General features: G+C 42.4%; 2 protein-coding genes and 1 long non-coding RNA gene across 9 annotated transcripts in view; 1 reads left to right on the forward strand and 2 right to left on the reverse strand.

Moving 5' to 3' along the window:
* Positions 1–23,513, forward strand: part of LOC117186126 (broad-complex core protein isoforms 1/2/3/4/5) — a 96,811-nt gene that overhangs the window by 42,781 nt on the left and 30,517 nt on the right. The gene's annotated exons all lie outside the window — the stretch shown is intronic.
* On the reverse strand, positions 10,075–13,457 carry LOC117186127. Of its 2 annotated transcripts, XM_033386281.1 has the most exons (3): positions 12,539–13,457; positions 12,376–12,449; positions 10,075–12,284 (listed from the first exon to the last, which is right to left on the reverse strand). In XM_033386281.1, the coding sequence occupies exon 3, from the start codon at positions 11,157–11,159 to the stop codon at positions 10,194–10,196; it is 966 nt and encodes a 321-aa protein (XP_033242172.1). In that variant the 5' UTR covers positions 11,160–12,284; positions 12,376–12,449; positions 12,539–13,457; the 3' UTR covers positions 10,075–10,193. The 2 variants fall into 2 exon arrangements, with proteins under 2 accessions (XP_033242172.1, XP_033242171.1); XM_033386280.1 differs by having other exon boundaries at positions 12,376–13,457.
* Positions 13,503–14,660, reverse strand: LOC117186129. Of its 2 annotated transcripts, XR_004471267.1 has the most exons (4): positions 14,432–14,660; positions 13,910–14,378; positions 13,767–13,842; positions 13,505–13,700 (listed from the first exon to the last, which is right to left on the reverse strand). It is a non-coding gene; the product is annotated as an uncharacterized LOC117186129 (long non-coding RNA). The 2 variants fall into 2 exon arrangements; XR_004471266.1 differs by having other exon boundaries at positions 13,503–13,842.

A 23,513-nucleotide genomic window follows, 5' to 3' on the forward strand; every position in this document is an offset into this window, starting at 1 on the left:
TGGAGAAAGAAAATTTACATGATTTTAAATTAGTTAGAAGGCCATCATAATCAATAAAGGGGGGGTGGATACAACTTGAACTATTAAAAGGGATAGGATATGAGTGCGCGGCAGGATAGTCGTTAGGTGAGGCGAGAATAGAGGCCATGTTATTAGAAGGAGCAGAGTAGCAAAGTTGAAGCAAATAGGTTAGCGATATCGGAATTGTTATCTGCGTAAGTACCAGTAAAGTGTAAAGAAGAGGGATATTGTGAAGAATTACGTTTAGAGTTAACAAACTTAAAGAATTGTTTAGGATCTCGTTTAAAGTTGAGCTTACATTTTGCCAAATAACTATTATAGCAAAGGGTATCACAAATTGAAAATTTAGATTTTGCAATTGAATACTTAGAGAAATCTGACTGCGAACCAGACAGTTTAAACCTCTTATATAAACGAGATTTTATATTCCTTAGGTTTACTAGCCGCGGAGTGAACCAAATAGGGCCAGAAAGATTTCTGAGAGGGAAAACTAATGGAACAAAGGTAGGAAATATGGAAAAAACAGTGCTATAGAAAGCGTTAGTGGCGGGCTCGATCTCACGAAGGTCGTCGAGGAATGACCAATCTATCAGAGAAAGTGCGCTAAAATCAGCCCTCTTGAAGCAAAATATAGCTGAAGGCTTTATGCAGGGTTTGGTGGGACCAGGTGAATGCAGCTGGACATCTATTTCCAGGGTAGGATGGTAAAGGTCTTCGGGAAAAGATAGAGGGGAACCTCGGCGTACTAAAGTGTTCGTAGAGTCGGTAGTAAAGACAAGGTCTAAAATCCTACCAATGCTATTGCATATGCCGTTTATCTGACCCAATGATGAGTCGGACAGAGAATCAACGAAATCGTGCTGCATGATTGGGAACATCTGGTTGGAGTCTTTGGATGGAGACCAGGAAATATTTGGAAGATTGAAATCTCCGAGGACGATAAGAAAATCGGACTCATTAAGTTGGGACGAAACAGTTTGAAAAAGGGCTGCATGAAGCATGTAGGTTGAAAATTCAGAGGACGGTGGGATGTAAGAGCACGATATAAATAGATTTATCGAGGAGAGTCGAAGCTTAACTACTATAATTTCAATATTGTTATGAGCTTCGACAGAAAAAAGTTGGGATGTTATGTCAGAACGGACAGCAATCAGGACACCACCACCACGAGATGGACGATCCGATCTATAAATGTTAAATTTGTCACTTGTTGAGCTTGCTGCCCAAGCCACGAACGTTCTGATAGGCAATCTTTAACGTACTAGGGGAAGCTAGTTTTTTGCTACAGAATATGTAGCTGACGGAGTTGCAGATGGAGTTCGAAGAATACCTACTCGATGATCCGGGCTGGTGGGACGATTTGTAAAGAGGTGACAAATCGTATGCACCGGCCAGAAAGAGGGGTCGATCAAACTATTAACATGCTTTAGACAATATAAAGTTTCGGACCATGACCTCCGTAGCCGATGCCATGAGTCGAGAGACGAAAATAGGTAAATTTGTTAAATAAGTGTTGGGAAATAACCTTGAAGCCCACCTTCAAGGTAGTTATCACGAATAGTATTACTCCAATACTTTATGATGCACAAAATGTTTTGTTTTTTGTGTCTTGTGCATGAACAAATAGTGCCGATGGTTTGCCTACGCGAGAACACGTAACAAATAGTTGGGGATGCGAAAAATATAGTATGCGGGGACTCAAAACATCTTCGCTTTTAAATTTACTTTTGAAAATAGTTTCTTCGATTAAATATGGCCATTGCAAAGTCGTGGTTGGTTAATATTACGAAGCACACTAATCACGAAGCATTCCTACTTTCAATTGTAAATTATGTTGTGGGAATCCGGGCAAATCGAATGAATGCAAAAACTCACCACATCATTTACATCCGTATTTGTATCAACTGAGTTATATGAAACCAATTCGTCTAGAATTTTTAAATTAAAGGGATGAATTCAATTTATTGACATCCTAATATTTTGGTGCCAATGTTCAATGCTCTTTCACTCAACCAATCAGGATTTTTTCAGTTTTGTGCTTTGTTTGGAAACACATTATTAATCAGTTCTTCATAAGAATTGGTGAATCGGCAAAAATCCTTCGGAAGTGTGATAAATGCAGTATTATCATCAACTGGTACTGCATAATTTCCAAATAGGTGTGTAGTGCTCCCTACTAGCCATGGCTTGGTACATTATTTGCCCGGTATTCAGATTTTCGTATCATGTCTCAGCCAATTGAGCTGTGCCCGTGCCCTTTTCCCCTGGTGCAATTAGGCGTTGTGCTGCCTTTCCTGCAGTCAGACGAGCGTGAATGTCCACGCAGTTAATTGTGAGTATGGTTGACAGCAGGTGACAGGCCTCTTAACCATTTGGGCCTTCATGACAGTTTGCTGTCCAGTACTGTGCCAAAGTATTCGAATTTTTTTTTTTTTTTTTTTTTTTTTTTTTGATTAAGCCTAGTTTTGGTCATTTTTGGAGGGATGCACTTATGAACGTATCGTGTTCCTCTTGGTAAGGAGGTGTACCTCTTGTTAAAGAGGATGAGGTCCGTCTTGTCCGCGTTAATACTGTGTAGGACTTCTTTCTCCCTCTCACATATCTCCCTGAGTGTACGTTCCATTATGGCGCTGAGGATCGATGGATACTCACATATGCTTATGTCATCCGCATAAGCTGGTTTTTTTTTTGGCTATTCTCTCAAATCTCTTGATGAGTTCGTCGACCACCAGAGTGGCTTGGTCCTTTTTTTCGTTCTCGAGGGTAGGCACGATGTGAGATAGGCCTCTAGTAATTCCTTGGGTAAGGTCGCTAAGAACGCCTCTATATCTTCCGCGGATTTCATTGAGCGCGGAGTCGCTAGTTTCTACCAAACTGTCTTCTTAAACTTGACATAGTTTGTATTCCGGGGGTTTCAATAGAGCCTTTCCAATGAGAAGTTGCTGGCCTTTGGAACCAGCTTCTCCCACCAAGCTTCTTCTTTCCTCGGGTGGTGCGGGCCATGTAGCAGGAAGCTACCAGAAGGCGCTTTTCCGTAGTATCCAGCATCATTACTGTCATAATGGCACATAAGGTAAGTATTGATTCCTTTTCGTACGAGTACGACGGTTCTGTTCCTGCTTACCGGTGGTGAGTAGAATATGTTGTAGTTTGAGGTTAAGCTATAACGACGGACCCTTGATTCATGCCATGAGGAGCTCCATCGACGCTAGCTCTTATGCAAGTTGATCTGCAGCACCCTCAATGTCATGGGTAGCTGCCTCAACTTCAGACCAGGTCCTCCGCATCCTTGCTGATTTGGAGGCTTACAGCCCCTATTGTTCACCTTACCCAGGATTGTATCGTAGGCCCTTCTTTGCTGATAATTCAACTTTATAATATTTGTTTGTTAAAATTAACATAATTCGTTACGACCAAATAGGTGTTTACACCGCTATACTTGATTAAATACATCAGGTGATGTCATACTTGAGCTAATCATAATCAATGATTTATTATAAATTTTTGTTGGAAATTCTATTTCGGAATTAGTATTAATACGACGCATTCGATGCAAAATATCTTCCGCCATGTGATCTCAGTACTTTGTCCATAATTCAATCGAATTCGATGGAAAACATGTTGCAATAATGATTGAAAAAAAATATCCTTATTTGATGTGGAGCTGAAACCGATACATCAAAAAGAGTAACATCCAAATGCGTATCAGCCTCCAACAAATGCAATCGTTGACTTTCTTCGCGATGTTCCTTAACTGTTTTCAATTGCTGAAATGATGTTGGACTACGAATATTGTACCAACTACCAACTACCAACAACAAACGCAAGTGAACGCACTCATCATGGTTGGGATGAACAGTGTATTTTTATTATTATTATATAAAGCTAATAAATAGTTAAAACTAGGTATTAACAAGGTATGGGGCTATAGCTACTGAGGCCTTAAGCTCACTATGGTATTATTATACATTTGAGTGTGTATGTACACATATATACATATGTACAGGGTTGGTTTTATACGTTATTATATGTATGTATGTTGTGAAGAAATTATTATCTAGTTAACTAATTTTGGATTGAACTAGGTAGTTGACGATTATTTTTGCGTTATTGTTGTTAGGGTTGGAGATGTATTGCATGGGGTCGGTGTTATGGAATATTGAGGATCTTTGAAGAGAGAGGGCGGGGCATGTGTATAGTATGTGTCTTATGTCTATGGTTGGGTTGTGGCACAGTGGGCATGCGTTGGAGGATGTTTTATCCATGTAGTGGGCATTGGTGAATCTTGTGTGCCCTAGTCTCAGTCTGTTTAGGATGACTTGGTGTCTTCTGTTAAGGTTGTTTAGGTTTTTGGGGGGAGGATGAGTGGAAGATAGATTGATAACTTGTTGGTACTAGGGGAAAATCTTAGTGAGGAGGTCTGTTTGTTTCGATAGGAGGATTTTCTTAAGGAATAGTTAGATGTCGTTAGAATTATGATTGGGGGTATATATGAGGGGTTGTTTGGAGGTAATTTTGGCTGCGGTGTCAGCAATTTCGTTCCCTTTTATGCCAATGTGGCTAGGTATCCAGATTATTGGTTTTTTTTGGGAATAGTTTGGTGACGAGGTTACGGATTGTGGTGGGGTAGTACGAGGAATTGTTGGGATTGGTAATTGCGGTAATTGAGGAGAGTGAATCTGTGCAAATAGCGTATCTTCCGCGTTTGTTGCGGCTTAATAAAATGGCTTCGTGGATAGCTATAATTTCGCTGGAAAGGACTGAGGAGTACTGTGGAAGTAGTCCGGATTTTATGGTTGATGTCTCACTGCAGATGCTATAGCTGGTAATGCCTACTGCTTTAGACCCGTCTGTGTATAGGAAGGTGTGTTGGTGAAGGTTGAATTTGATGGAGTGGAAGAGTTGTTGGAAGACTATTGGAGGGGTGGTGTTTTTATCGTGTTTGGATAGGGTGATGTTGGTTGATTTAAGGATGGTTGTCATGTTGAATTTATTGGTGTTGGAGGTTTTAATCGGGGAGAACGGTATGAGGTTATTCTGGGAGATTTATTTGGCTCTGTCAATCATGCTTAGCAGTCTGTGTTTTTTTTTAGGTTTTTTGGGAGTGAGTTTAGGCGGATGTCTTTAGCGTGGATGAGGTTTTTAAATATTTTGCCCGTTAGAAAATCTCGCTTGTTTTCCAAGGTGTGTAAGTTGGCTTCGGATAGAAGGTTGTTAGTGGGTGTGGTGCGGAATGCACCCAGGGCAACTCTTGTTGCTGCATTAATCGTAGTTTTCAGGCGGTTAAACTGGCTTTTTGGAACGTATCCGTATATGGGGAGGCAGAAGTCTACTTTGGCTATGATTAGAGATTTCATATTTTGTACAAGTGTTGAGGTGTCGCAGTTGCCTTTTTAAAGATGAGAGGTGTTTGATAATGCCCAGTGGCTTGGCAAGGTCTATTTTGAGTTTATTGATGTGCGAAATCCAGTTGTATCTGGAGTTGAGTGTGAGGCCTAGTAGTCTGAGTGAGCTGTTTTGGTTGATGGATGTGTTGCCAGTAAGGAATTTTGGTTTGCAGTTATGTTTGCGACATATGTGTAGGAGTTGGCTTTTGTCATTGGAGAGTTGTTTATTTGGTTGAGGATTGTTTGGATGGCGGTTGTGGGGCTTTGCTTTTGCTGTGTTGGATGATAAGGAGGAAGTCGTCGGCGTATGCACTGAATGTGATCTGCTTGTGAAAGGATAAGATTTCGGAGAGTGGGTTGTAGGCTATAAGAAAAAGGATAACTGAGATGGGGGAGCCTTGGGGTATGCCGTTGGGGAGTGGTACGGTGTTCGAGAGGTTCGAGCCACTTTTCACGAGGATTTTCCTGTTTGACATGAAGTTTATGACATATTGTAACATTCGTGGACCTACTTTCCATTTTTTTAGTTGTTGAATAATGGAGTGGATTCCTATTTTGTCGAAAGCTTTGGTGAACTCAAGGGATATTAAGGTTAGATGTTTTTTTAGGGCAATGGCTCTGGTAGCTAGGTGGTCTACGTAGAGTAGACTATCTATTACCGATTTGCCTCTTTTAAAACCTAGTTGGCTGTTGTGAATTAATTTGTTGTTCAAAACAAACCACCACAACCTTTTTGCCACTATCTTATCGAGCGTTTTGGCTAGACATGAATTAAGTGATATGGGTCTGTAGGATTTTATGTCTGTTAGTGGTTTTTGTGGTTTTAGAATCGGGAGGACTAGGCTGAGTTTGAGCGATTGTGGGATGTATGGGTCGAGTATTTTGTTAAAGTGGTTTATTATTCTGATTTTGAGGGTGGGGGGTGCGTTTTTATACCCGATACTCAAAATGAGTATTGGGGTATATTAGATTTGTGGTAAAAGTGGATGTGTGTAACGTCCAAAAGGAATCGTTTCCGACCCCATAAAGTATATATATTCTTGATCAGCATCAATAGCCGAGTCGATTGAGCCATGTCTGTCTGTCCGTCTGTCCGTCTGTCCGTCCCCTTCAGCGCCTAGTGCTCAAAGACTATAAGAGCGAGAGCAACGATGTTTTGGATCCAGACTTCTGTGATATGTCACTGCTACAAGAATATTTCAAAACTTTGCCCCGCCCACTTCCGCCCCCACAAAGGACGAAAATCTGTGGCATCCACAATTTTAAAGATATGAGAAAACCAAAAACGTAGAATTGTAGAGAATGACCATATCTTTAAGACTGCGGAATCTGAATTGGATCGTATTATTATTATAGCCAGCATCAAGAAAACAATTTCATTTTTTCTCGCCCTGTCTCTCTCTAACACACACGTAGCATAGGCGGCTTTGCTTAGAGTAAAACATTAGCGCCTAGATCTCACAGACTACAAAAGCTAGAGCAACCAAATTTGGTATCCACACTCCTAATATATCGGACCGAGACGAGTTTGTTTCAAAATTTCGCCACACCCCCTTCCGCTCCCGCAAAGGATGAAAGTCTGGGGATATTCACAAATCTCAGAGACTATCAAGGCTAGAGTAACCAAATTTGGTATCCGCACTCCTGTTAGATCTCACTATAAAACGTATATCTCAAAATTTCGCCCCACCCCCTTCCGCCCCCACAAAGGACGAAAATCTGTTGCATCCACAATATTGAGGATACGAGAAAACTAAAAACGCAGAATCATAGATAATGATCATATATATCAGATTGCTGAATCTGGATCAGATCAGATCATTTTTATAGCCAAAAGGAACAAATCAATTTGCACTGGCTACGCAGCACCCGACGTCACGCTCAGACTGATTTTCTGTCTCTCTCGCACGCACTCCTTGTCGTGTCGTTTAATATTAGCGGCGTCTGCCGGAGGAGAGCCATACTGACTTAGTATCGGGTATAACTGTAGAGTTGCGGTGTCCGCAGCAACTCACAACGTTCCCCCTCGTTTATCATGGAGTATGAGATTCGGTCGAGGCCGGGGGTGTTGCCTTTCAGGGAGTACAGAGCTGATGAGAATTCTATGAATGTTGGGGAGAAATTACGATCGTGAGCTTCATCTGACCACGTGTGGGCGAAGGAGTTGGCTATTTCGGTTTGGTTGGTTGTGTTTGTTTGGGTGTGTGGGTTAAAGATATTGTGAATGTTTTTTACAGGGTAAAGTCCGCATAGTCGTCTGATGTTAGACCATGTTGAGGATGTGCCTGATTTAGGGTGTATTTGGGCTGTGAAGTCAAGAATCGATTTCTGCTTAGCTTCTCTGATTGCTCTTTTGAATTTGGCATTTGCTTTTTTATATTCTATGTAGGTGGTGTTGTTTATGTCTCGTTTGAGTTTATTCCATTTAGTGGTTTTTAAACTTTTAAGGATTGTTAGTTCGTTGTTCCACCAGGGAACGGTACGGAGGAGGGAGAAGGTGGTGTTTTGGGGGATGGAAAGATGGGCGCTTTGGATTATTCTTTTTTTATTTAGAGCGTTTTCTCTGTTGACCTTGTCGCTTGTTTGGGTAGTGGAGCTGAGTATTTGGAAGTGTTTTTGGTAGAGGTCCCAGTCGGCTCTTTTCAGTTTGAAGGGCGGTTTTGAGGTAAAGAGCCCTAGTAGGGGCGCCAGCTGTTGAAGTCTCCTAGAACAATGGTGTGGTCGTTTGTCAGGGTGAGGACGTTTTCGAGGTTACGGGTGTTGAAGGATTTGTTAGGGGGGATGTAGGCGGATATGATATTGATATTTGATTTGGACTTTATGGTGAGGCCTACTGCGTCAAAGTCTGCGTTGAGTTGAATTTGGGTATAGGAGATGGAGTTGTGAATGAGGAGAGCTGTGCCACCGAACGCATTTGTGGGGTTTGTTGCAGTTTAGGCTAAAGTTAATAGGGATTGGGAGTGAGATGGGATTATTTATGTGGGTTTCCTGTAGGGCTATAATTTAAGGGTTGTGGGTTTTCATGAGTGTTTGTAATTCTATATAGTTATTTTTGTATCCGTGGATATTCCATTGTATTATTTTGAGCATTATATGTTAGTGGGAGTAGTGTTTTGTTTTTTGTTATAGATCGTCTTCTCTGTAAGTTTGGCTTGCTAATGCATTATTAGATAAAAGGGCTAGGTTTGCGTTTGGGGTCTTATTTTTTTCAGTTTTATCTTTGGCTTTGAGGTGTTTGGTTACCAGGTTAAATTTGTCTTTTTCCTTAGTCTGGCTTCTGAGTCTACGGTCAGATTCTTGGATAGTTTTCGAGTTTTTGTTGTTTTTGGCGGTTTCCGTAGTATCGGTGTCCATATCCATTTCTTGTTGTTGACTGGTAGGGGGTTGTTGGGATGAAGTTGGCTTAGGTTTAATTGGATGTGTCTTTGATTGGTCTTATTTGGTGTGATAGGTTAGAGGTGTGTGATAATGTGGTAGATGTTTCGGTGTTATGAGGTTTTGGTTGTTGATGGCGGGCTACTTCAGCATATGGTGTGGATTGATGAGGGTTCCGTTGGTGGTAAATTTTCTTTGCGGTGGAGTAATCTACTTTTTCTATTGTTTTGATTATTGTGATTTCCTTTTGTTTGAGGATTTCAGGGCAGTTTTTGTCTGTGGGGCTGTGGTTATTCTGGATGTCGGTGTTGAATTTGCAGTTACTGCAAAGCTTTGGCTTAGAGCATAGTTCATCGTCAGCAGGATGAATTTCCGAGCAGTTTATACAGATCTTTGGGGATCTGCAGTATTTGGAAGGGTGGCCGTATTTTTGGCAGTTGCGGCATTTCAGAGGGCCAGGTGTTTGCGGACGTACGTTTACTCGTTCGTAACCGATCATTAAATGTTGGGGTTGAGTTGGTATGTCGAATGTAACGATGATGAGTCCCGTTTCATGGAGTACGTTGTCTTTCTGTTTAAGTATTTTGATTGCGTCAATCACTTTTTGAGGTTTGAGTTCTTTTTTGATTTCGTCAATATCAATGTTCCGCAAGTCGTTGGAGTAGATGACCCCTTTGAAGAAGTTTAGTGTTTTGTGCTCGGTTGCTATTACTTCGAAGTCGTGGAATTTGGTTATTTTCAGAAATCTAGTAGCCTGGGCTGTTCCTTTTGTTTTGACTTGAAGTGATCCGTCTCTGATTTTTTTAACCGAGTCTACTTCACCGCAACACTGGTAATCTATGACTTTTTTTATTATAAAAGGGGAGATGTTGTCAAAAGATTTCTGATCTGTTCTGTTTATTGATATGTATTTTGGTTCTAAGAACGTTGTTTTGTCCCACTGCACTATGGTCCAGACGTCGTTTTTTTTTGGCATAAAGTCTAGTTTTAAAGCTAGAGCCTTGAAACTTTGCACAATTATTTTGAGTATTTTTATAAAATTTCGGTTTTTTTTTTTTTAGATTCGACCACGACATCACCCCCCTTCCCCAGCATGATATAGCCAGCACCTCAGATTTGTTTAACACAGAGCTCGAAATTAGAGCTAGAGCTTTTAAATTTTGTACATATACTTGTATACTTTTACTTGTTCTTGCAACACACCACCCCTCACCACCCTCCAGGACCACCCACCACCCTCCACCGCTATAGTCCAGAAATTGTTTTTTTTTTTGCATAAAATCGGAAATGTAAATTACATACTTCAAATTTATTACATTTTGTTGTTAAATCATTATATTTAATATCTTATTTAAAATTATCTATATTTATATTTAAACTATGGAAATTTATTACACACTAATTTTTTTCTTAAATGACCTCATCTTCTTCTTCTAGTTCTATGTAGTATATATTATAATCAGAATCAGAATCAGATTGCGAGTCGTTTTCGTATTCACATGAATCTTTGCTTTCGGTAGAGGACAATTCCAGAAGACTTAATACTTCTTTGGAAAGAGGCTTTTTCTTGTTTTTCCTTTCCCTCTCCTTTAAACAGACACTCGATAGTAATGGATCCGAGGAATCTATCGCTCTATAAAAAATGTCAGTCATAGTATTTACCCGACTATTTTTCCTTGCATGTGATAATCTGTCTTTTTTGTACATTTTATTCCGTTCCTCTGAAGCATTTTCTCCTAAACATCCAAGTGGAACCAACGTCGAATTGTTTATTTGAAAACCGTGGACTAATACTTTATGAATCGTTGGGGACATTGGGTACCACGGATATGTTTGCATATATAAGCAAAAAGTACTCTCCCAAAAAGAACGAAATTTTTCCGAATTTATATAATAGTTACACGAAATTGCGATTAAGATTATGTAAAAATTATTTAAAAGGGCTTCGCTAAAGTTGGTTATGGTTGATAGTAGCTTAGTGTTCGCAAAAGCTCTTCTTGCCGTATTCCCATCATTGCTATTTCCGTTGCCATTCTGTTTTGGCATGCTTATACGTAGACCCATATCTTTCAAAATCTTTTCCTGAATATATTTTTTCCGAGTGCTCATTTTAATCTTATTATCACCTTTTATATGCCATTTTTGTATCTCTATTCTGTATGATATGTTCAAGACAAATTCTAGAAACCGGATCCAAGCATGTAATGGACTTACTCCAAATTTCAAAGCTCCAAGCTTTGGGGTAAAGGTTTCTGAACTAAAATCTGTAATTTCCAATACTTTTGTCGGGGTGACTCCACATATTGGACAACATTGAGTAGATTTAGTTCCAGTTAATACGTTCAGCACTTTTCCATCTATAAGTCTCATATGCATTTCATAGGTAACTACTATGTCAACATTCTCAACTAATTTATAAACAAAGGGTTTAAGAGTGTTAATTTGAAAATCTAAATCTTTTTTTCTATAATTATGTGTGCAGTAGTTTCTTTTACTAGATCAATTTTTAGCGGTCTGCAAAATCTAATAGACTGCGGTGTTCTATTTATCCAGATGTTCCGATGATAAGTGTCTGTAATTTGTATGGGTATAACAGAAGTTACAAATAAAGAATGATCTGAAAGCTGACTGCCAGGTATTTCAGTTAAAAACTTCTGCTTGTATATACTATGACCCGTTGAGCCATCAAATCCGTAGCTGCAGATTAATTTGATTTCAGATGCATCCGGGAACTGCTTGAAACATCGGACTGCAATTTAATTATTCGATGTGCTGTATGATCCAAAAGATTTTGTAATGGCACTAGAGCAGTAGTTTCCATTACTTCTATGCACTCTGGTCGGCACTGTAATTTAGCTTCCATTACTTGATTATAGCTAGGATAAATGTCGCAGTTATGACTTTTATTTAAAAGCCTAGTGTTTGTATACTGCTGTTTGTTGAGTGAATTTTCCAGGAGGTAAGCTAAAGCTTCATCTGGTGAAAGTGGAATGGGCTTTTGCAATTGAAGAAGCTTTTTCGATTCAGTCAGGTATTCAGGTGTTCTAATTGTTTTTGTTAGGACAAAAGCCACGTCGGTCTTGCGTTCTTTCTTAGCAGAAACTGCCGCAGCATGCATAAAAAGATTCGTGTTATTATTATTATCATTTGCAAGATCAGACGCCAGTTTCCTTTTTAATCTTGTCCCTGCATTTGTATAATGTAATGTTGGACGTCCCATTTTCTTTGGTGTCTTACAATTTTCATCAACAATAATAGTTATTTTAGAAGCCATCCATTTAGCATGAGTGGTCATAAACCGTTCCATCATTTTGTTGCACTTCAGAAGGTTTCTTTTAATGAAGGATTCAAAATTACTGATTTTTTGATCTATTTCTGTTTTTTTTTCATTTTCCAAATGGTTGTTATTGATTTTACTGTAAATCCAATGTGAGACAGATTTTTTTTGTCGATTGTTGCGCCGAATATCGATGAGATCGCTATGCAAAAACTAGAACTTTCCTGAATGTTAACAAATTTAAAGAAAAGGGGCCAAAACGGGCCAAAGTTGTTACTTTCCAGTCAATTACAACAGTTGTAGGTACAAACTCACATAGTTAGTTTTTCTCAGCAGAACTCAGTTCATTTGTTATATTCTACGAAACACAGGGGACGCAGCTAAATTTTCTACAAAAATACACATAAATTGGACATTGCACAACACTTAAATCTTGGGACTACACATAAAATAACTAAATACATTAGATACTACATACCTTTATCTTCATTTTCCATTTTTAGCCGAATTTATTTGAGCAAATTTACTCGATCGTCACGTAAAAATGTAAACAAGTAATTTGGCGCCAATTTTTTTCCCAAAATCAGCTGATCGATTGTTCACTTTCAAAAGCTCGCAAAAAGCTTCAGGGAAGCTAAATAATTTTTTTTTTTCATTTTTAATATGTATGATGAATTTACTTTGATAATTTGTAAGAAAGAACGTAATCCATTCACATAAAAATTTCGATTTTATGCCAAAAAAAACGAATTCTGGACCATAGTGCACTGTGTGAGCAATTTTGGGTCTGGTGGTCGCGACATTGCGCTCGAGTTAGGGCTGCTGGCCGCTGCACTTGCATTTTTAACTGTTCACTTGGTGTGTTTGATATTCAGCCAGGCTCCGTTTTTCACTTTCACAAAAGTTTTCCGATTTACTTTTGAAATCACATAAATTGGGGCTCTCTTTTTCCCATTCCGCAAGATTTCTTCGTTTTCAAAACGAAAACATTTTCGTTGACGAAATGAAAAGTAAACGGCTTTTTATACAACAAAACGAACCTTAATTGCAAAAGGAAAAAAATAGATGACTTATTGATGCATTAACATAAACTTGATACCTATATCAGGGTAATTTAACTTGTGCTTTCTTTATAAATAATTTTATTTTAACCCAACCTCAAATTTGGTTCGGACAAAATTGGCCACAGCAACAACAAATTTCGTTTTGGTGTAAGCATCTGACGCATTCCGATTTGGTTATCGGAACGTTGGCAAGTAATACATTTTTGCGTATAACAGCACAAATGTGCACTTTTACTACTTTTACACGTTATCATCGATACACTAAGCCTGCCTATTCATTCCCCCTTCATCTTATCATTACGGGCGGTTAATAAATAAATAGATAAATAGGAATAATTAATATAATAAATATAAATAAGTTACATATATATATAATATGGGCGGACTTAAATTAGGGGATTAACATATACATATAAATGGAGACGTCTAACAAAAATAAATAATGGGAGTAAATAAGTTAATTGATGCTTTTTTTCTCTCTCCCTAAATGGGCGAGGGACCCGCACTACGTGGCCAGGATAGTTTCCTCGAGACCAGCAAAAAGCAAGCCAGGATGGCGGAGCTGTGACCTATTCCCTATGGATTTGCCAACAAAAAGAATAAATTTGGGGTTTCTTTACTCCACCTTTGGAGCGGACTCACTCTTGTGCTTTTTGGGTCTACTTTCCGTCCCGCTGGTCAGCTCTAAAGTTCCTGGTGTTTCACTGATCTTGATCCCCTGGAATCACACATTTATTTATCTTTTTATCGGGTGATGGCCACTACTCCATCCTCATCCCACTCACTTTTTCTTTCAGAAAAAAAAATCACTAAATCACTATGTCCGGCGCGCATGCTCCTCCGTTGCGGGAATTTCTTTCTCTGAACCCCCTCTTGGCTTAGCTGCTCTGTTTAATGCTCCCGGGCCGCTGATCCCCATCGCTCTCTCTTCTATCGCCCTTGAACTAGGTTCAAGGGCATGGCCTGATTCGGGCTGCTGGCGGCTCTCTTTCTTTGGGGTGTGGGTGAGTTGGCTTCGGGACTCCGTTATGGGATGAGATCGGAAATCTTCTCTCATAACGGCTCTGGAGAGCGCGCGGAACTCTCACTCTCCAGGACCAGGTGGCACCACTCTTGCTAACCTTTTCCCCTTAAATTTTGGCCTTGCCACTATGTTCGAACTTCTTTCCTCCTCACCGCTTCTATGGGATATCACCTATCGATATCTTCGCATGCAACAAAGTTTTTTTGTCGATCCGAAATGACTTCACAAATCTGAAAGCTTTACCATTAGCAATTTAATTTTCAATACGCATGCTGTTACTCACAGTTCGTCAGACATGTTAAATACACAAATGTTGCATCTAAGATGTCTAGATCTTCTTAGATCACGTAATTTCTGCAATCGTTTTGCTTCAAAACAAGCAATTGAAAAAATAAAAGGCATTTTAATCACGCTGTATTTTTACAAAGCAGCCAGGTCAGCTGTTTTTGTTTGCCAGAAACGATGAAAAAAGAAACATATCGATAAAAAAAATATGTGAAAACTGGAGCACCTTAAAACGAAAACGAAACGTTTTGGCTGAAAACGTAATCCGCAAAAGTAAATGAAAAACGGAGCCTGCCTGATTGCCTTTTTTTGAGTTTGCTTTCTGCACTTGAATGTTTTTATGTGTCGTTTTTGTTGTTAGATTTGCGTTTGCTGTTGCTTAGCTGCTGGCGGGTCTTTACTTGACGAAGTCTAGACTGGCACTGATGAACAGTGTAAATACATTCCAATGCATCCGTTTATATGAGCCTTAAAGATTTTTGATAATGTTGGTGAATATAGTGCAATCCATCTATTAACAACGACAAAGTTTTCATTTCCTACTGTTATCATTACGAAAGCTCGTGGATATCGTACACTTGCCATCGACCATGCACGTAGATGCACCGTCACACAGATGATCTTTGATTTCCACCCATTGCAGGTTGCACATAAATGTAATGAAGTGATCGGGCCGGCCATAATCTGGAACGTACGTCATCGCGTCTTGCGCGTATTCGTGCATATGACGCGGACTGCCGGTGTGAAACAATTTTCTGAAAAGTCCGACATCATTCACATTGCCTTCATTATTAATGACATCCCTCAAATAAATTTACCAGCACGTAATTCTCACAGATGAATTCAATCTGATGTAATTTAATCGTTCGCTTTCGATTTTCGCATACGTATCGACTGCGCATTGATTGAAAAGTCTTCTTAATAATTCATCGCGCTAAGCCTTTTTATCGTTTTCAGATCCTATGAGAAATAAATTAAAAATAAATAAAAATTAAATAAATTTTTCTCATTTATAATTAAGTATTGTATTCAAACCTCTTTTGTTGGGTCGATCATTTAAATGCTAAATGATATCCATCTTCCCCACAACAGAACAAAATGGAATACTGTAAGGCATTATATTAACAATGCGTTTCCAAAATAAGTTTAAGCTCCGAATTCCTACAATGGCACACAAGTCTTTTCTAACAATTAGAATGATAACCTCATCGATTGTAGGTGCATTAAATGTAGATACAATTTTAAAATTTGAAATTGAAAAGTACTATCTTTTCAGTACCAAAAAAAAAAAAAACGTATTCAGTCGTTGTTTTTTCTCTTTAATACACACCCAAAAACTTATTCACGAAGAATCGAAAGTGTGTTAAAGAAGCAAGGCTTCAAATTAATGAAATGAAATGAAGTGATAATTTTTTTTTTCTCACGTATAAAGTGCAACTATATCGTGCACTACTTAGAAAGTGTTCTTCGCATAATTAAACAAAATGAGAGTATCTGAAAATTTAAAAATTGTTTGAAGTCAATTACTATGTGTGGTCTATTTCTATGCGTATCGTATTGATCAGTTGTTTGTGGTAAAACGCGTTTGACCGCTTCTCGACTCCTACTACATATGTAAACTTAAAAAATAGAATCCCGTGACTCTACAGGGAGCTAACTCCGAAAAAAAAAAAAACGGCACAATCATACATAGGTCGTTCCCGAAAGTACTAGGGGCTTTCGTCTGTATGTTCCAAAGAGATCGCCAGCGTGAGGTCTTGGATGGTAGTCGACCCACCCGATTCTTTACCCACCCTTCCATGATTTCCAGTTGTGAGAAGGTTCTGGAAATCCCTATAACTCTCACCCTACCCCATTACGTCACAATGTCACTAGGAAATTATAAGTCTATTCCATATTCATTGCTAACGTAACTGTAATCGAAGGGTATTTTAATTTTATTATTTATTTTATTTTTCGTTGGAGCATAGTCGCTTGGATGCAAATATGAACTTAAGTCTAATACATAATGTTCTTATTTCTATATACTGTATGTATGCAGAAGGCATGGACATACAATATACACTCAGCGTAACCACTGGCGAGCTGCTCAGCGGTTCCCACGCGCCGCTATCGGTCTGCACATAAGTGGCTGATCGAGTTTCACGTGCGCTGGAATGTTTGGATATTTAAGTGTGGTCGCTTTATGTATTTGCATTGTGAAAAAGTGAAACAAAATATTTAATGTATGGATAAACTTTAATATACTGGGCAGGCATATTACACCACCACATTACCAGAAAACAACTAGCAAACACAAGTTCTTCCTACCAAACATAATAAAAGTATTTAATTTCGACCAGTAGGAAAATCAATGAGAGGAAACAAAATTAATGAAAAAAATGTTGCTTAATCAATAAAGGATAGAGAGAAAAATTAGAGATACATATCTATATATAAACGATAGGGTATATGAATAGGATATGAGAATATCAGACCAGTGATCCGCAATGAAGATCCATGAATTTTTCCATCAAGTTCCCAAAGGAAAAAAACTCGTCCCCACATCAAGGTTGACACATGAAGAGTACTCCCGTCAATGGTGCTGTGGGCGCAGAACTTTGGAGGAGCTGGGTGGGCTACCGATCGTAGCCAGGGCCCTATGGGCGGAACAGATACAAAATCACGAGGGCTAAGAAAAAAAAACCAATTTTTCCCTACAGTGCACTTGAACATACCGTTTTTCTGACTTTTCCAAAGAGATACGAGTGTTGTTCTCTTCTGGCAGAGATGTGGGACGCACGGTTTTGCAAAAACAATTGGTGGCGAGTCGTGGCAAATAGGCACCTTAAGCCCGGGTAGTTCCCTTGCTAGTTTTCTCGGCGCACGGTTATTAATTTCCCCCGATTTTCGAGAAGCACACAAAGCACTGGATTTTCGAAGTTTTTTTAAATTTTGTTGGTTTATTGTTTCTTGCATTTGGTTGCTTTAAAATATATATTTGTTACCGAGGCGGAGACAATCGATTTGAGCCGATTTGAATTTTATAAAAAGAACACACTTGTGCTTTTGGACTGCTTAAATAAGTGCTGCGATGGACCTATTTCAGGCTGAGGTAAGCTCAGTCACGTCCAGGGGTCAATCCACAAGAAATTTGTAGAAAAGGATGGACCTTCGAGGGGGACGTCAGGGTTGGCCTATCTTAGAGAGGGTGGATCGTGGCTTGGTCGAGCGTCGCTAGTGGTGTGCGTCGGATGGTGTGTGTGGGCGTGGGGCGGGGTAGCGTCGGTGCCTCGGTTTAGCACTTTTAAATTCTTAGATTAGTGCAACGTGTCTACTCGGGGCCGGGGCGGGGTCGAAATGCAATTCGCTGTTTTGGCGATCGTGGGTTGACCTGGTTTCTGTTTCCTCGTGTTTTGGCGACCTGGGTTTGTCGTTGGGTGTTTGTCGTAAGTTTCCGCGGTGTCATCTTTTTATAGTCGATGAACCCGGAAGACTGCCTGGTCGGTTGCTTGGTCTGGAGTTGGGGAAGTTTACGTGACCTGGTATGTTTGGTCAGCGTTCGTGGAGTCGGCGCGTGTCTAGTATATTGTGCGTTGGGGGAAGGATTGTATCGAACCCTTTTATATTCGTTATACGTTGGAGCTCTCGCGTCTCTTCCGCTCCGTCGGCGGATTTGTGGGGCGCGTGGTCGTGGTGCCCGGTGAGCGTTGCGTTACTTCTCTTGCCAGCGTCAGCGCTCTTTGGTAGGTTAGTGGGCTTTTCGGGCTCGTGTTCGCGGAACTCCCTTAGGTCGTTGATGTTCGCTGTTTTCTGTTTCTTGCTTTCGCAATGCTGTACCTTGGCGATATTCAGCGACGGAAAGCTTTTGACCCGGTAGTGGCCGTCGAACTTGGAGGCTAGCTTTGCTGCGATACCCTCGCCGGTGTTCGAGAGGTGGTGTTAGCGTAATAGTACCAATGACCCGATGGCGGGGCGCCATAGTCGCCGGCGGAGGTTAAATGTCTGGCGACATTTCTTTTAGCCTCGTCGCCTTGCTGGTGGCCGCCTCTGGGGGGGCGCTTCCTGTTCCAGGCGTGACTTCGTCGTATAGGGTGCCGGGAAGTCGGGGTTTCTTCCTTGCAGGAGGAACGCGGGGCTGAATCCGGTCGTCTCGGAGACGCTTGAGTTGATTACCAGTGACATCTCGGGTAGGAGTTGGTCCCATGTATTCTGATGGTCGTCGACGAACTGGGCGATCATAGTTTTCACAGTCCTATTGGCTCTCTCCGTCGGTTTTTCTTGTGCGCAATACGGTGCCGTGTGTTGCACCTCAACGACTGCGGCTCGTAGGAATGTTTTGAATGATCGGCTGGTGAACTGGGTTGTTGTCGCAGACGAATAGTTTTGGCACGCCGAAGCTGCTTAGTATTCGTTTCCTGAAGGCTCGTTCTATGATCGCTGTTGTTGCTTTCTTGAGTGGGACCAGTTCTACCCACTTTGAGAAAGTATCGAAGAAGACCAGTAGGATGGCGTTCCCGTGCTTGGACCGTGGTAATGGTCCGACGAAATCGGCACACAGGGTGGCGAAAGGTTCCTCGGTTTTGCGTGTGAGCATCCTGCCCACGGCCTTGCGTTGTGTGGTCTTGAACTTTTGACAGCTGACGCATCCCTGAACGTATCGTCGTACGTCCCGGTGCAGTCCTTGCCAGAATGGTCTTCCGGACGCCGAGGTGGCCTGCTGTTGGCTCGTCGTGGCATTCGCCTAGTACTCTTGTTCGGCCGTTCTTGGGCACGCATAGTTTCCTCGGTAGACGGCTAGGTATTCTTTGTCGGTGGCGTAATAGTTCTTTGTTGAGGCATCAACTGACGTATGCGATGACCCGCTCTTTCCCTTCGATCTCTTGGGTGAGGACTGCGCTCACTCCAAGGTTGCTTGCGTCCGTCTGCAGGGAGAATTTGACATTGAAGTCTGCGGCAGGCGAGTACTGGTGCGGTGGTGAGCAGTGTTTTTAGCTCGTCGAAGGCGTCTTGTTGTTTTTGGCCCCACGTCCATGCTTTCCCTTTCTTCAGTAGTAGCGACATTGGTTGGACCACGGTGGCGAAGTTTGGGACAAATCTACATGCCTACCTATTGTCGTAGTTCCTTTATAGGCTCTGCACAGTACCTCAGTGTGAATAGCCTATTAGGTTGCGGTGGCCTGAGATCTTTTACGACCGCAATTTTGTCGGGGTCCGTGTGGATACCTTCTTCGCTGGTCATCTGGCCCAGGCATTTTATCCGGCGCTGGAAAAAGGTACACTTGTCCGTGTTTGCCTTGCGTAGTCGTGCGAAAACTACTTTCACGTTGTTCAGGTGTTCCGTGAAGTTTTTCCCGACGATGACGATGTCGTCGAGATATGCGAACACGAACGTTCGTTGAGCTGTCGATAGTCTACGCACATACGCCATATCCCGTCCTTTTTACGGACCATGACAATTGGGCGCTGTGGGGGCTCCGAGATGGTCTTCAGCTATCAGTTGGTCGACCTGTTCGTCGATGATCCGCCACATGGCTGGCTTTTTCGGGTAGTACCGCTGTGTTATGGGTCGGTTGTCCCTCATGACGATGGTATGTTCCGTAAGATATGTCGTCCCTCGGAGACCTGGAAGTGTTGGCAGTTCCTCATCCAGAAATTCCTGTTCTCGGGGAGAATCGTTGTATAGAATGCGCTTGTTGGCTCGACTTCGCGAGTGTATGTAGGCGCTTATGCAGTCCTGGGCCAGGGTGTCGGTCGGAGGTGGTATCTCGAGCGTCTGGCTGCTGCGTAACGATCGTTGCCGGTGGGACCGTGCTGTCTTCTGAAGGGGCGTCCTGGGTTCCTTTCCCTTCGTTGGTGGAACCGCGTTGGTGCCCTCGTTTATGAAGCTTCGGCACGCGCCTGTGTCGACCGTGGCTTCCGTGTGTGTGCCGCCCTCCGATGGTCACTCTCGCCACTATACGGCCGTCGTGTACTTGAAGCAGGTTCTTTAGTTGCGTGTCTGAAGAAGCGTCGTACCAGGCTGTTCCCGTGTCAGCTGGGGACGCGAGTCGTTTCCCGGCGGGCGTTGGCGAGTCCGCTGTGCGTGTTCCGCGCTTACCGCACTCCCAACAGAAGAGGACCGATGGGTTGGTGCAGTCCCGAGCAGGATGTCCGGCTTCTCCGCAATGGCGACAGGCCGTGTGTGGGTTGGCGATTGGGGTGGTGATCATCCGATGTGTAGCTTCCCGTGCCGGGGTGCCGGTTTGATGTGGCCTTCTTGCGGGTTCCGTGGTGTTCCAGTATGGTTTTCGGAAGGGATTCCGATTCGCCCCGCCTTCGTTTTGCGCCTGTGGCGCCGTTGGCCGCGCGTAACAGGGGAGCTGTCGAAGGGGAATGGGCGTTGCCAGGATATTTCGCTCCTGTATACTTTCGTATTCTGTGGCCAACATCGTGAGTTGTGCCTGCCCGTCGAACTGGATTCCCCACTTCCGAATACGTTCCGCAATCTGTGCGGCGTGACTGTAGTGCTGACCGTCCGCGGGGCCGTTTCCTCCTGCGGCCGGCAAGATCCTTCTCGTGTGCGAAGGCCTTGGTTCCGGGGGTGGGGATTTCAGTAGATCTGCGGCGGTTCTCGAGGCTATCGTGGTTTTGTCCCCCGTGATTTCAGGGACTCGCAAGCTGAGTTCGGGGTCAGTCTTCCGCTTCTCCGTTTGTCCCGATGTGCTGGGCTGTGGCGATCTGGCTCGTCCTGGGGATCTTCCGTAGATCCTCCACGTTACCTTCGCGGCTGAACCCGAATTCCTTAGCGAAGGACTCCAGCGGCGTTTGTGTATCCAGCAGGTACTCACCCCTGGGTTGTCGATAAATTCTCCAGGGTAGTACTCACTGGGCTGTTCCGTTGTATGGGATTCCATTGCTCCTCGGTGCCTCGGTTTAGCACTTATAAATTCTTAGATTAGTACAACGTCTGTACTCGGGGCCGGGCTTCTACGTAAGTTGTTTTCTGGTTTTGGCTGGCGCCTATTTATACGCCTGTGGTTGCTGTGTCAGCGGGGTCGAAATGCGCTTCCGTGTCGGGGTCGCTGTTTTGACGATCGTGGGTTGACCTGGTTTCTGTTTCTTCGCGTTTTGGCGACCTGGCGGGTTTGTCGTTGGGTTTTTGTCTAAAGGTTCTGCGGTGTCATATTTTTGTAGTGTAGTGTAGTGTATTTTGTAGTCTAAAAGATCTGAACGCTCCGCTTCGAAAGCTCCTCTGCGATGCGCAGCACAGCACTTGCGAAAGCTTAGCTCAGCTGTTCCTTAAGTCGACCTTGCATGCACCCAACTATGCTATGACCTGCATATCTAAATGGCCCAAGGTTATTGCATGCGATATGCCCGAGCACCATAGCAATAATCTTCCATGGATCTGGACTGTCCAACCGAAATCGTTACAGAACTTGCATTCCCCTAAACCTTACAGAGTCCGGAAATTAACCACAGCACGTAGAACACAGGCCAGTTTCAAATCCGTAGAATACTTTGCCTAATATTGTTAAATAATCACAGGTGCAAAGCAACAATATTCAATAAGTTGGTCATAGATATCCAGAAATTCCCTCATCAATCTTTAAAGGCCCACCTTATTACCACTCAAATCCGTAAATATTTTGCTTGAGATATTCATAGGTAATAACGTACATAGATAGGTGTCCTGCCTTCATTCAGTCGGTCGCAGAGATTCAGAAATTCCCGCACGTGTGCAATGGTTTGACTCACTGTGCCACCTCGGGGACTCGGATCAGACACGGACTCGGCGTTCGTTCTCTTCCTACCTCCGATTATAACTAATAACACCAAAGAGCGAGAAAAATTTCCAGCGATTTGAATTTCAGGAAGAGGCCACACACAAGAAAACTCACCGACGTGCATCAGCCGCAAGTGCAATGAACAACCACCACCAAGAGCAGCAGCAGCAAGCAACAAAAACAACAAAACTATCCACCAACACAGGAGTGAAGGTCACATCATCTTCACCCCCTCGACCCGACCCAGTGACTGACGGCAGGTGGTCGTAATGGTGGTTCTCGCTCCGGTGGTGCTTCTCTCATTCTATGCGAGCGCTGATCACGAGACTACTCTGCTGTGGCACGTGCAGCTTTAAAAGCGGCGGTAACTGGAGACGATAGCAACACTCTCAACTAATTCGACGTGCAGTGAACACACACAACACAACTGGATCCCAGCCAGATCAACGGGGCCGACATACTGGAGGTCACAAAAAAACAAAAGGGTCGATCGTGAGCTCGCAGTACAGGCAGGAGAATTTCGGCGTCAGTCGGATAGAAAAAGAGAACGCAAAAAACCCAACGAGAATCGCGAATTCCGAGGCAAATTATACAAATATAAAGAAACCGGGCACCGCGCATCTGTGTGCAAAAGCAAAAAAACAAGTACGAATGAGTTCGTAAAGGAATACAAAAATCAAACTGTTAAATTCTTGGTGTATTTACAACATCGGAATCCAAACTATGGAAAGCATCCGCGTTTGAGCACTCGGGCATTCCACTTAGGCAGGGCTGGGAGATTGGCGAACCAGGACCTGCAAATGCGGTCCACATCTATACTGATGGCTCAAACTAGACGGCCGCGTGTATGGTGGAGTTCACTGTAGTGTGTTCCGCCGCCGACGAGCTAGCCAGGCAGGGTACTACGATTCCTCTCTTATCAAAGAGGGAGCAAGTAGCGATGCCTTTGGCTACGTGCAGGCTACCTGCAGGCACGAGAAGTCGACTTTGGCTTAAACTAGTAAAATGTAAAAAGCCGCGAAACGCAACGGAATATTCTTGTTCGGAGCGGAACCCAGTCGATTAGCTGCTTGCCTAATAGCACCTAATTCTTGTCCCTCAGCCGCTGCGTTTAGCGATCGGAGCTGCAATGCAAAGGGTAGGCAAGCTTCACTTGCAATTTGGATCTCACGCATTAAAGTACATATCGTAGTTTTATTTCTGCGCCGAGTTGTATTTAATTCGAAATAATTAGTCGGCCGATCGGGGATAAAAAACATAATCTCCACAATTCTAGAGCGATTAATTTATTTTAAAATTGGATTAATGTAGGTTTCTAATAGAAACTTTCTA

The sequence above is a fragment of the Drosophila miranda genome, chromosome XR, assembly GCF_003369915.1.
Source record: "Drosophila miranda strain MSH22 chromosome XR, D.miranda_PacBio2.1, whole genome shotgun sequence".
NCBI classification, from domain to species: Eukaryota; Metazoa; Arthropoda; class Insecta; order Diptera; family Drosophilidae; genus Drosophila; species Drosophila miranda.